Source organism: Melanerpes formicivorus, unplaced genomic scaffold, assembly GCF_026170545.1.
Source record: "Melanerpes formicivorus ecotype bairdi unplaced genomic scaffold, bMelFor1.0.p_v2 SCAF_19, whole genome shotgun sequence".
In the NCBI taxonomy this organism is placed as follows: domain Eukaryota; kingdom Metazoa; phylum Chordata; class Aves; order Piciformes; family Picidae; genus Melanerpes; species Melanerpes formicivorus.
In genome coordinates this window covers 7,901,257-7,913,546 of record NW_027142371.1, presented here as the reverse complement: position 1 = coordinate 7,913,546, position 12,290 = coordinate 7,901,257, and the positions used below count along the sequence as shown (strand labels likewise).

General features: G+C 42.6%; 1 protein-coding gene across 1 annotated transcript; it reads left to right on the top strand.

Annotated features, from left to right (window-relative positions):
* Window positions 1-2,049: 2,049 nt before the first annotated feature.
* CBLN4 (cerebellin 4 precursor) lies at window positions 2,050-8,757 on the top strand. Its single transcript, XM_068149970.1, has 3 exons — window positions 2,050-2,953; window positions 4,552-4,668; window positions 7,419-8,757. Exons 1-3 carry the CDS (start codon window positions 2,678-2,680, stop codon window positions 7,614-7,616), a joined length of 591 nt encoding a protein of 196 aa, XP_068006071.1. The 5' UTR covers window positions 2,050-2,677; the 3' UTR covers window positions 7,617-8,757.
* The last annotated feature ends 3,533 nt before the right edge of the window (window positions 8,758-12,290 follow it).

The following is a 12,290-nucleotide window of genomic DNA, read 5'->3' as shown; positions in this document are numbered from 1 at the left end:
AGAGAGTTCTTCACAGAGAGAGTTGTCAGCCATTGGAATGTGCTGCCCAGGGAGGTGGTGGAGTCACCATCCCTGGAGGTGTTCAAGAGGTGATTGGACATGGCACTTGGTGCCATGGTCTAGTATTGATGAGGTCTTGGGTGAAAGGTTGGAGTTGATGATCTTTGAGGTCTTTTCCAACCTTGTTGATTCTATGATTCTATGAAAAGAAATTAGAACAACTTGCCTGAAATTATTGCAATTCTTTGACAAAGGATTGATCATTCAAAACTGTCAGCGGTTTCAAATCTCAATCTCAGTTTATGTTCATGTTATAAATGTATTTGCTATTGTTTGTGTAGTGTTAAAAAGGCTACTCAGCAGTGGGAGGCACAGAAGAGCTTTTAAGCACAAGGTGTTGAAAGACTGTGGAATTATTTATACAATTGGATTTATTTGCAAAATATTGTGGCACAAAACCTTTTCCTGTTTTCTTACAGCTTTGTTTTACAAGGCTCCTCCAGACAGGTGTTCTTATGCATTGGCATAAATCTTTTAATCTGCAGATCCAGTTTCTACAAAAGGGACAGGGCTGTGCTGTGAGTATTTGCTTTGTTTCTTGTTTCCTACCCTTGTTTACAACAAGGTACTTTTCAGTTTGACTCCTCTATCTGTCTCTGTAGGTATCACTGAATAAGAGGAGGTTGGTGCTTCCTAGAAAACAGCAAAATGTTTTTTTACCTCTTGTCTGACCAGTAAGATTCCTTAAAATTTGGGTCTGACTTTCTGAATTTGGGAGAGTATTGTACCTGTTGCTGGCTAAGAGGGTGTCTGGATGATGTATGGCATCTCAAAGACTTTACTTAGTTCTGCAGAGGTAATGCTTTCATACTTGCCGGCAGAAAGCCTTGGTATTCTGCAAAGAGTGTGCTTCAGTGCTTTTTACTCCTCTTAGTTTCCTGCTGCTCCTTTAATTTCTTTTGTCTGTTAGTGTTCAGATTCATGACCATCATTTGTTAGTGCATGGAGATGGGGTGCTGCGTGGTGTCTGTGTCTCAAGCCTCTTCCTCTACAGAATGGGAGACAATGTGCTGACAGTCACATCTCTAGAGCAGACTAGCACCTTTCCCAGCAGGGTTTGAAAAGTAGAAAAGCTGCATACAGATAGAGATGCCTTTGGGCAAGAAGTGAATGAAGGCTTCTGGTGTCCAGAAGCATCGTCTTGTTGTCTAGCTGTTATAGGCACAGAAAATGGTTGTAAACTGGCACTTTGTGGTTGGTTTGGAGGGAAATCTGTGTAGACAGTTCTGCTGCTGAGAACAGTGTGTTATTTCAGCCAGTCCCTGAAGGGGGTTTAACTTTCAACATGAAACTATTTCAAATGGGACCAGGTGATGCAGGAAAGATATTCTCTAGAAGACATCAGCAGCACCAAATCAGTCACGTTTTTCATGATCTTGAAATTCGTGGGAGTACTAAGCTAAGGAACCTACTCAGTCTTCCAAATCTTTCAGCACACATGAAAAAAAAAAGTAACTAATACTAGGCAGAGGTGTCTAAGGTGCCATACAGCAGCGTCATGAGGTGGTACCTGGCAACATTAATCCTCGAAGAGCAGTCACTGAGGTCCTGGCAGTGATGTAAGTGCCTGAGTGACTGGCTTTGAGAGCTGCTTCCCTCCTGGCTGTGAAACAGGACACCAACAGCAGTCAGTATTCACAGGGGCAGGGTATTATGCCCAAATGCAAACTGCAAATACGTGCATAGGAGGTCAAGGAGACCCCTCCGGGTATAGAAGCTGCCTTTCAAAGAGGCTGCAGTTCTTTCTCCCTCCTTTTGAAAACAGGGGACGTTGCAATGTTCTGTTGGTTTCCCTTTGGTTGTGTAGCTGCTTAGAAAGTTGCCTGGGAAGACAAGCGTGTATGACTGCGCAGGGGGCAATTCCAAGAGGACGGTCTCCGGTAATGAAGTGTCATATCTGCTCAGCTAGGTGAGAGCTGGGCAGGTTTGTTGTGACATAACTCTTTGAGGGGCGGGGGTGGTGGGGAGGGATTGAGAGAGAGAGAGAAGTGGAGTCTGCAGCATCCCGGCAGTGCTATCAGACACAGGATCTGGCAGCTCTAGGGTAAGCTACCACCTCTTCACTCCACCACTCAGAGCATCCTGGACCTCCAGCCCGAAGGGGAGAGAGTGCCAGCAGCAGCAGCAATCATGGCAACGTCAAATGGTTTTATTTCTTCATGACCTCTCTCTTCTCCCCTCTCTCATCAATAATTCACCTGAGGGCTGTTTTCTCCCACCACCCTCCTTCTCACTCGCTTTTTCTGATGTGGAGAGAGGGAAGAAAAGGGGGCACCGGAAAGTGTTGATTTTGTTCGGCAGCTTTTTGCAGCATGTTTTAAAGAGCTCGCTAAAGGACCCGGGGAGAGAAGGAAAGAAAAAGAAAAAAACCCACCCAAAAAAGCAAAAAGTGGTGGGGGGAGGAGGAGGAGGAGGAGAAGGAGAGAGACAAGCGGCAGAGGGAAGAAGCCGGAGGAAAGAAGACTCCAGCTCGGCGTTGCCGGGAGGTGCGGGTGTGTGAGTGCGTGTGCGTGTTGTGCGCGGGGTGGGGGGGCGGCTGCCGGCGCTGCCTCCCGCTGCTACGCGGTGGCCGGAGCGGGGCGCGGAGCGGCGGCGCGGTCGGCCGCGGGTGCGGACCATGGGCTGGCGGCTGCTGCCCGCCGTCCTGCTGGCCCTGGCTCTGGCCGGCCCCGCGGCGCGGGCGCAGAACGACACCGAGCCCATCGTCCTGGAGGGCAAGTGCCTGGTGGTCTGCGACTCCAACCCGGCCACCGATACCAAGGGCTCGTCCTCCTCCCCGCTGGGCATCTCCGTGCGGGCGGCCAACTCCAAGGTCGCCTTCTCGGCAGTGAGGAGCACCAACCACGAGCCCTCCGAGATGAGCAACAAGACGCGCATCATCTACTTCGACCAGGTAAGATGCGGAGCAGGGGCTGAGGTGGGGATCCCCGCGGAGCCCCGTGACCCCCGCCGGGACGCGGATCAACAGGTGCCGCCGTCCGCTCGCCCCGTGGGTCCTTCGCGCTCTGCCCTCCCACTCCGTCCATTTTCCTAATTCCGGCAAAAAGTTAGGGTGTAAAGAGCTGCTGGCTGCGCGGAGCTCCCGCGGAGCCCCTGCATTCCAAAGCCAGAAAAAAGGAGGGGCAGGGCAGGTTGCAGCTGGAGGTGTGGGGATAGCCGCTCCGCGGAGGACTTGTCGCGCCCCGCAGTAGTTTCCCCAGGTGCCCCTGGGGAAGGGGCTGCTTGCGAGGGAGGGCGGAGCGGGAAGCAGCAACGGGTGCACGGTCGCCGTCGGGGCCGCAAGGTCCGCATAGCACCCCGCGGCTCCGGGTGAGCTGTTGAGATGATGCGGGGCCCAGCCTACGCGGGTCTGCAGGAGCGGCGGGGGCGGCAGCCGAAAGGCAGCTCCCGATGAGCACCAAGCGATGTCACAGCCCCGGGAGGCTTGAGGCCAGGCTTTTCTCCGGTATAAGCACCCTACTCAGGTTTTAGACGGCTTGTGCAGCCTTTGAAGGGAGAAAGAGCTATGAATTTTAAGGAGAAACCGTTTAACTTTTGTATTGGTAGCACAGCCCTGCTCAGTCACTGACAGTAACGTACAGATGCTGGCACCTGTTTCATACACCAGTTCCTGTCCTAGGGCAAGACCGAAGTAATCAAGACTGATGGTCGTTTTCCTTCCTATACGATTTAATAATGAACGGTGAACTGTCATGCAGCTTAATGCTAGCAATGTGGATTACCCTAACTTCGGGGACATTCCTAGTGGCTTTCTAGGGCTGTGTCTACCTTAAAAGAGCCTGCAAATATCTATTAAAAATGAAGCATAACTGAGTGGAAAGAAAGAAAAATGCAGTCATTAAAGAAGCTATTTAGCATATGCACGATGCACTTATTCAATGTCCCTCTTTGTTACTTGTCTCTGTTTAATCTAACCCAAATTATTGTTAGTATTTACAAAGCCAAATAAAGCAGCAAAGGCTCACAGCCAGTGTTCACTTGGATGTGCCAGGTATTTCAGCAACTGCCTACAACTGCTAAGGAACCAGCTGCCTCATTCACCTACATCCTTCCTCACAGCTTGGTATTTTCAGGAAAACAGTGCTGAATTGACCATTGCTTTTCAGCCAAAACCTGCATGCCACTCCTGGAATTAGTGTTCTGATGTCATTTTGGGGGAATCCTGAGCAAAAAATGTCTTTCCTTAATCTCCTCTAGACATGTCTAGAAGAAAGGCTTTGAATATGGTGTAGTAGAAGCACATATTTTCCCACCCTAGTTTTATATTTATAGTGAAGTTGTGCTGTAAATTTAACCAAATACCCATTTTTTTAAAATGAGTAATGGTCCAATTTAATTAAGTGAACAATGAATGAACCAGCATTGATGCAGATCATAATTTTTCCCTGGCTGAACAGTTTCTAAATTCAATAGCCAGTAATTTTTTTTCTTTGTTTTGCACTGAATACCTGCACTAATTCCCATGCTCTATTTATTTCATTTTATTTGTAGATCCTAGTAAACGTGGGCAATTTTTTCACGTTGGAGTCTGTCTTTGTAGCGCCAAGAAAAGGAATTTACAGTTTCAGCTTTCATGTGATCAAAGTCTATCAGAGTCAAACAATTCAGGTAGGTTGATCAAGTACGATTCTAAAATGTTTAACTTGAATTATTTAGAAGAGCAACTTGGTTGAACACAAGAGTATTAAACACACTTTGAAGGAAGAATATCTTAGTGTAAAGCAACCTGTGGTGCTGAGCGCCGAGCAGTAGGGTGAATACATTTAGAATGAACAGCTGTTACAAGGCAGGATCTTCACCTCAGATAAACTGCCAAAGCTTCTCGTCTGTAGCAAAACTGAGTACCTGGGGTAATATAAAGTATTAAATAGAATGAATCATCCAAGAGTAAAACAGAGCTGTAAATTTTACTTAATTGCATAAATACTATTGAAGATCCATGTTTTGCTTCAGGTTAAACTCACTGTCTTGGGCACAGGACTTTTGGGGCTACCTTACAGATCTTACCATTTTTATAGCCTTTTGTGACCTGGCTGCCAGGTGATGCCAGGTATCTGTGTGTGACACCAATCTGCTGTGGACCAAGGGTAGTTAAGGTGGTCTTCTTCTATATGACACCAAAATGTTTTACTGTCTCCTAGGGAATCTTTAGAGCAATTTAAACTTTCTTTTTTTCTCACCATATAATACATTAAAAGATGTGTCATATATTAACAAAAGGAGGAATTCTGAGCTTTCTTGTGTAGTTTAATAGCAGCTGAACTACCTAATTAAATATAAGCATGTACTAGCTTAGAGGAAAAGTCTCTAAGTTTCTGATCATCCCCTTGCTGAGCTCACAGTAAATTCCTTACAGTGCATTCCTTAATCTTATGCTGGGTCATAAAATTTCTGTGATATACATCCCAGCTCTCTAGGTCTGGAATAACCTCTGTGGCTCCCCTTGTTTCCACCCTATGAGACCACCAGATTCAGAGATGTATCTGATAACTTTTGCCTGATTTGTTTAGCTCCTGTATACTATTTTCAGCGTAGAAAGCTGAAATGAAAGGGGTTTCTACAGGAGGAGTGATCAGCCATTTCTTTGTGGCAGCTCTGGCTTTTGAGTTGGTGAAGCTCCTGAGAAATGTGTAAATGGGAGAGGTGGCAGAGAAAGCTTGTGTGAGACACATCCAGACTGCTGGTGAAATTCACCTTCAGTTTACAGCATGAAATCATGGTTCTGTTCAGGTCAATGACAGAAGTCTTAAGTATTGACCTCATGAAAATCTCTATAATGAGTTTATAAGCTGTTTAATATGCTCAGACTTCATTCCTTTCATTTTCTTAAATGCTGAAGGTTGAAATGGCCTAGAATCACTGTATGCCAGCCAGCCTCATTGGATTTAAAATACATGTTGCCAGGAAGATGCTAAGGCTTGGACTCTGGAAGTCCAGTGCAGATTTTGGTGTTTCAGATACTGGTTACTCAAACCTGAGAGTTTGAGGCTCATCACAGGGAATACTACAGCCTGTGACATGGCCTGAAATCTTTGATAGCTCAAGAGTTTCCAAAGTGGGTGGGTTTTGTCGGTTCCATTTTGGAACAGCTAACATGAGAGCATCAGGTGTACATCTGTAACGTGTCTTCTGCAGTGATTAAAATAGCTGCAAGATGATGCAGGGGAACCTGACCTAAATACAGAGGCAATGAGGTAAACCAAACCTAGGAATGAGCAAACTTTTGATGCCCTTTTTGTGTGTGTGATAAGTAGTAGCAAGGATCAAAAACCATTGTAATGGAGCAAACTAGCTTGGGCATCAGTCACATGGAGACTTAAACCCTTCTAAGTCATCTGAAGGCTTCCTAGATAAGTGATATTACTATGCCTCTGGAACATCTGTTAGTGCCATTAAGTATCATTAAACTGAAATTGGTTCCCTGGGGACATGTCATTAAGTGGATTTCCCAGATAGGCCAATCCCAAATCAGGGCAAGATTCTGCTGCCCTGATTTATGCTGAGCAGTAATTTATTCTGTGGAGACTCCCATTAAAATTAATGGGAGCAAATGCAGGGCCAGCATAGTCAATATGAATAAGCATTTCATAATTCACCCCTCTGTGACTGCATTATAGCTGCTTAACAAGAAAAAGCAGAAGAAAGCTAATAGTTTGCCACTGGGGAAATGAAAAATGCTTGGATCTGTCTCTTCCCCCAGCTCCTGCCCATCTTTATTTACAGAGTGTCTATGTGATGTTGCTTTCAGAGCAGGGGCTGAGCTGACTTTCAGAAATGTTTGATAGGAAAATGGATTTAGTACCAAAGCACAGTGCAGTGGTTCATAAAGCTAAAGGTCTGCTCCAGACTTTAGAACTAAGCTGTTGTCAGCAATGGAAAGGACATACATTTTGCTCTCAATGAAGTGTAAGCTCCCAGTCTACTGCAGTACCTTAGACACCTCATTAGGTGCCTAGATCACGTCTCTGGGTGTCTAAAATTCCTGAAAATGTCAGTTTTGCTGTAGTGTGTGGCTAAATAGACTGTGAGGTAGGCAGAGTGAAACAAGCTGAGGTCATAGCTCCACATTATTACAGTGTTCCAACAAATAATGTGCCCAAGCAAAAGATAAAAGCAACATGGTGTCACACGGACCAAGCATGGACCATAGCACTCCATTGACAATGTCTCACCAACTTCACTTAGCTGCAGATCAAGCTCATGAAATATGAATGTGTACACTTCAAATAAACTTAATTCTTAGCTCACCCCAAACCAACCCAAAAAGCAGTGAAAACTCGGACCTGAACTTGCACTGTGGTTAATATTCTTGATGGTTTTCTGTTAATTAGAGCTTTTCAGTGGTTTTTCTCTTGTAGGTTAATTTGATGCTGAATGGAAAGCCAGTTATTTCTGCTTTTGCTGGGGATAAGGATGTCACACGTGAAGCTGCCACTAATGGAGTCCTGCTCTATCTAGACAAAGAGGATAAGGTTTACCTGAAATTGGAGAAAGGTAACCTGGTCGGCGGATGGCAGTATTCGACATTTTCTGGCTTTCTGGTCTTTCCTCTGTAAAGTCAATTTTCCTGTGACATTCATCCAGGTGTGGACTCATCATTGCCTTTGTCACATGAAGATCATTTTATCATCAGGGGATTGATGTTTCTTTATTGTTTTGGTTTTTTTTTTCATGGGTGAATATGGATTCTCGTTATGGATTTTGGCCCCATCTGAACTACTCAGAAGTTTCAAAGAATTTTGAGTGTTTAAATACAATATATTTGGATTGAGACTAAAGCAGACAATAAATATCTATGCTTAATGTTACGGTCTAAAGCTGCCTGCAAGATTTATTCAATTTCATTCACTGGACTTATTGGATTCATGGGAGAAGTGGATTTCCTTTAATTATGAAAAGACTGGCAACCAGGTCAATAATTTAGGAGAGTTTGAGTTCAGACTTCAATCAAGAGTTAGCGTGTTGCTGCCAAAGAACTGTATATTGATATATTGCTCATACATGTTTTTTGTCATTGGGACTTACCTGACATGATCTGTTTCATTGTCTTGAGAAAGGTAATTATTATTGATAAATGGTGGACTTTAATGCTCCTCTGTGTGTAGTGTGTTGGATGATTCACCCATATATTTAAGCTCTGTCACCAGTCACCATCAAGTCTGTCTTACTTGAAGCTGAGGGGTTATGGCTGTATTTCAGTCGGCTGTGGGGTGTTCCTCTTTTCCACACACAGTTTTCTAAAGAGAAGAACGGATTATAACCATTAAGAAAAACTATCCTTGCCGGGGTTAAAGGTGACCATTCAGGCACAACTTTGCAAAACAGCTTTGCCCTGCAGGAAATCTTACACTTGTTCTTCAGCTTTAATTAACATGATTAATAATAGCTGCTTTATTAAAAAACCTGAGGGATTCCTTCCTTAGACACAACCGCTTTATTAGCTGGAGACGCAATCCCCTTGGTTGCAATTATGTTGAGTTTGCAAACCTTCTGTTGTGTTGAAATTATCATCTGGTTTTGCCTTAAATCCATAATTCTATATGATTTTAGATCATGTGTTCAACAAATATGAAATCCAAATAGCTGGTACCTACCCTGGTGCAATATCTTTTCGGCTTTTTGTACAGGTCGTATGAATTCCTAAACTTATTTATTATATCACTGTTACATAATAAAGATTAATATATGTTAGCTGAATTCTTGACCTTTGGATTTGGGAAGTCACTTCATGCTATCTTTTTTTCATTGGATGTAATTATTATTATGTGCAAAGTGTAAGCTCTTGGGGATTCACAGAAGCTGTCCTGGGAGGCAGGCAAGCTGTCATAATTTAGTCTGGGAGAATCCTAGAGGAAGTCAGAGTCATCTAGAAATAACCTATGCATTTAGTTTAAAGAAAAAAAACAAACCCAAAACAATCCAAACATATTAAGACAGAAATCTTGGCTTCATTGGAATGTTAAGAATCACATTGATTCCAAAGGATTTTGGATGACACCTGTGCTTTAAGTTTTGCCATCAGCATTAAACTCCAGTGCCATCAAACTGAATAGCAATTGAAACTTATCTTCACATGAACTGCCAATGAGACCTTCATCCCTTGTGCCCAAAATACACACTGGATTTGATGGATATTTGTGCCTTGTATGTCATGAAGGATACAGTTCTAAATCAAAAAATGCTATATATGCTTAAAAATGTTTCTGGGTGGAAGCACACCCAGCAATCCTGGACCTTCTCTAAAAGCTTGGATTTGCTGTTTTAGGCAATCTGGTTCCAATTCCTTCACTTGTTAGCCCAGTGCAGTGTATCATGTTGCTCTAACCACTGTAAATAGGTATTTCACTGCTTTAAAGTTTTATGCACAACCACTTGACGTTCCTGATAAAAATGTCAGGGAGTCAGTGACATAGAATTGTGCCCAAATTCGTTATGCTTCTGGACCCAACATACAAGATGCTTTTGTAATTTTGGGATGATTGGTGGGTACATTTTTACCTCTAGAAGTCAGATGAGGTGGTATCAGCTCCGTGCAGAACACTACATGCTGGAAGTGGAAAGACATGGCAAGGAAGTGAATGCTTTACATTGCTGGGAAATATAGAAGAGTTTTCCATCAAAACGTATCACTACTGTACTCCTGGAATATGTGTGTGTATCTATCTATCTAAAAACCTCCTTGACTACAGCCCATAGGATGCATGATATCATAAAAAGGTTATTTGTCAGAAAAGTCTGTTTCAGAGGGGAACATCAGTATTTTGTATAAAACTGGTAACATCTGAACAACCTCCTTACCCCACTGATGTATATGTAATGTAAAGGAAACATTGTTCCTACACAGACAGAAGTAAAATGACATTAAAGTTGTCAGTATATTTTTCTGAATGATCAAATGGATCTAACTTCTTTAGTGTGCAATCATATGAGCTTTAAAAGCTGCCTTTAGTATTCAGCAACAATGCTGAGCTATCTTCATACGCTGTTGATTTCCCCTTGGCAAAACATTTCTGATTGCTTCAGAGTCATTAACAGTTATTTAATCTTTAACTAGAGAGTGTCGGAAGTTACTCAGTTAAGAAGATATGTTTTGAGGGAGATGTCCTAAATTTCTTTCCTCAGCCTCTAAAATCAGAATTGTTAACTAATTATTTTGCTAAAGGGGGGAAAAAAAGTTTCAGAGAAGTCACCGTAAAGCATCCTGTGTTATCCTCACACAATGCTGAGCACTGACTCCACTCAGAGGTGGCCTCTGGAGATGGGTGGCTCTCCTAGCTCACATTTAAACACTTCAAGAAGAACAAACTGTGTTCTTTAGATTACAATCTGAGCTACTTTCCAGATCTTGAGCTCATTTTCATTGTATTGTCCCACACTTCTGTCAGTTATGTCAGTGGAGTTTCTCCTGGGAGAGGTGTTCGGAAGAGAGGAGCAAGCCTGGATGGAGCTGGGCCTGGAAACAACCATTTTAATTCTCTCTTTCCTCATTAATTTTCCTGCTCTCTTCCCACGTTCCTGCTACAGTAGTTGTCTTGTTCAGAAGCAACAGCTCAGGACATAGTTCAAATTTCAAGGGGTGTTTAAGGTTAAAGGTTTGATTTTTAAAAAATTATTTATTTTTAAAGAGCTTAAACCTCCCCTGAGCTGCACTGTAAAGGGTAGAAGCAAATTTCTGATCCCGCTGAATGGATGAGTTTAGTCATACTGATTTTGGTGAGGGCAGAATTTCCCACCCTGTGCAGATCCCTGCCACAGAACAGGCTGAGGACCTCTACCCACGTTCTTCAGTGTACACCCACTTCTCAGTCAGCTCTGTAGCTCACAAAGGTTGATTGTGTAAGAATACTTTCTGGTTGTGTGTGGTGGAGATAAAAAAGTTGCTTTCTAAGAAGAACATTTATCAGTGATCTCTATACAAAGGAGGTCAGTATTTTTACCTTTTTATCTGTGCTGTATTTATGCTTGTATTTAATCCATATTTTATTATAAAACTAAGGAGAGGAAAAAACTGTATTGTCCTCCTGAGGTGATGTAAATGTTTTTGGTAGACCCAGGAATGCTCTCATCTCTTGAAACCATCCAGTGTAGACAGTTCTGTTGGATCATATTTGCTGTGAAGAGTTTAAGCTGCATATGCCAAATGATTGCAGAGCCAAAAAAGAATGGGAAGAAATGGGAAGAGAATGGGAAACCAAAGTGGTTTTGGAAAGGCACAGAGGTAGCTTTATCTTTGCATAAAAAGGAAAAAAACTAAGTTTGAAACATAGAGAAGGAATATATATGTGTGTGTGTATATATATATATATGTATATATATATACATATATACATACATACATACATATTTTAAAGCAACCTTTTGGTCATTTTCTAGTTACTTCCAAATAATTAAATCACTTTGGTCAGGTCATGGCAGAGTAAGCATTGCAACCTTACTGCTAGTATTAAGAAAATGGAGATGGGGTTTGGGAAACAATCAATGCCATATCCAGAGTGCCAATTCATCAGCTGCTGGTGCTTGTTCATGTCCAGTTTACTGGATTGATCCATTTTCTGATACAAGGTTGTCTTTTATTTTTTAATTCTTTTACTATTTTATTTAAACCAAAGGCTGTTTCTGGAGTCAATGGCATGCTGCTGTGTTTCCTCTTCCATATTATTTAGCTGACTATTTCTAGAAAGAACACCACAGTGGAACAGGAAAGTTTTAAGTGCCCTAAACGTTTCACAACCAGCTATTGATTCTGTCTTTCTCTTTCTGCAAGCCCCCAAAGCAACACATCTGCAACAGGTATAGTATTTTTGCAAGCAGGTTTGGGGATAGAGAAGATAAATGCAAGAAGCAGTATGTCATAATCACAACAAGGAAGGTGAACCGTTAATGTGAAATATGGACTAAGGCAGAGAAGTAGATATATGTTCTCCTTTCATAAGGGTTTCTGACTTGGTTACATGTTTTCCCTCAGCAATTCATTACAATTGCCCTTCATATTCTGAGAGCTCTTTATAATATTCAAACTCTTAGTCTTCTAGAGACAATGCAAGCCAGATTACTCCACATAAATAAATGAAGATCCTTAGGGACAGAATTTATTGGCTGGCACATGTCACAACATTTTTTGGTACTATTTCTGTCCAGACAGAAAAGGGCCCTTTGAGAAAAGACGTTGTCTTGGGCACTGAGCTAAAGTTATTTATCTGTTGGTGGTTAGGAATTGGGGAGAAAAAAAA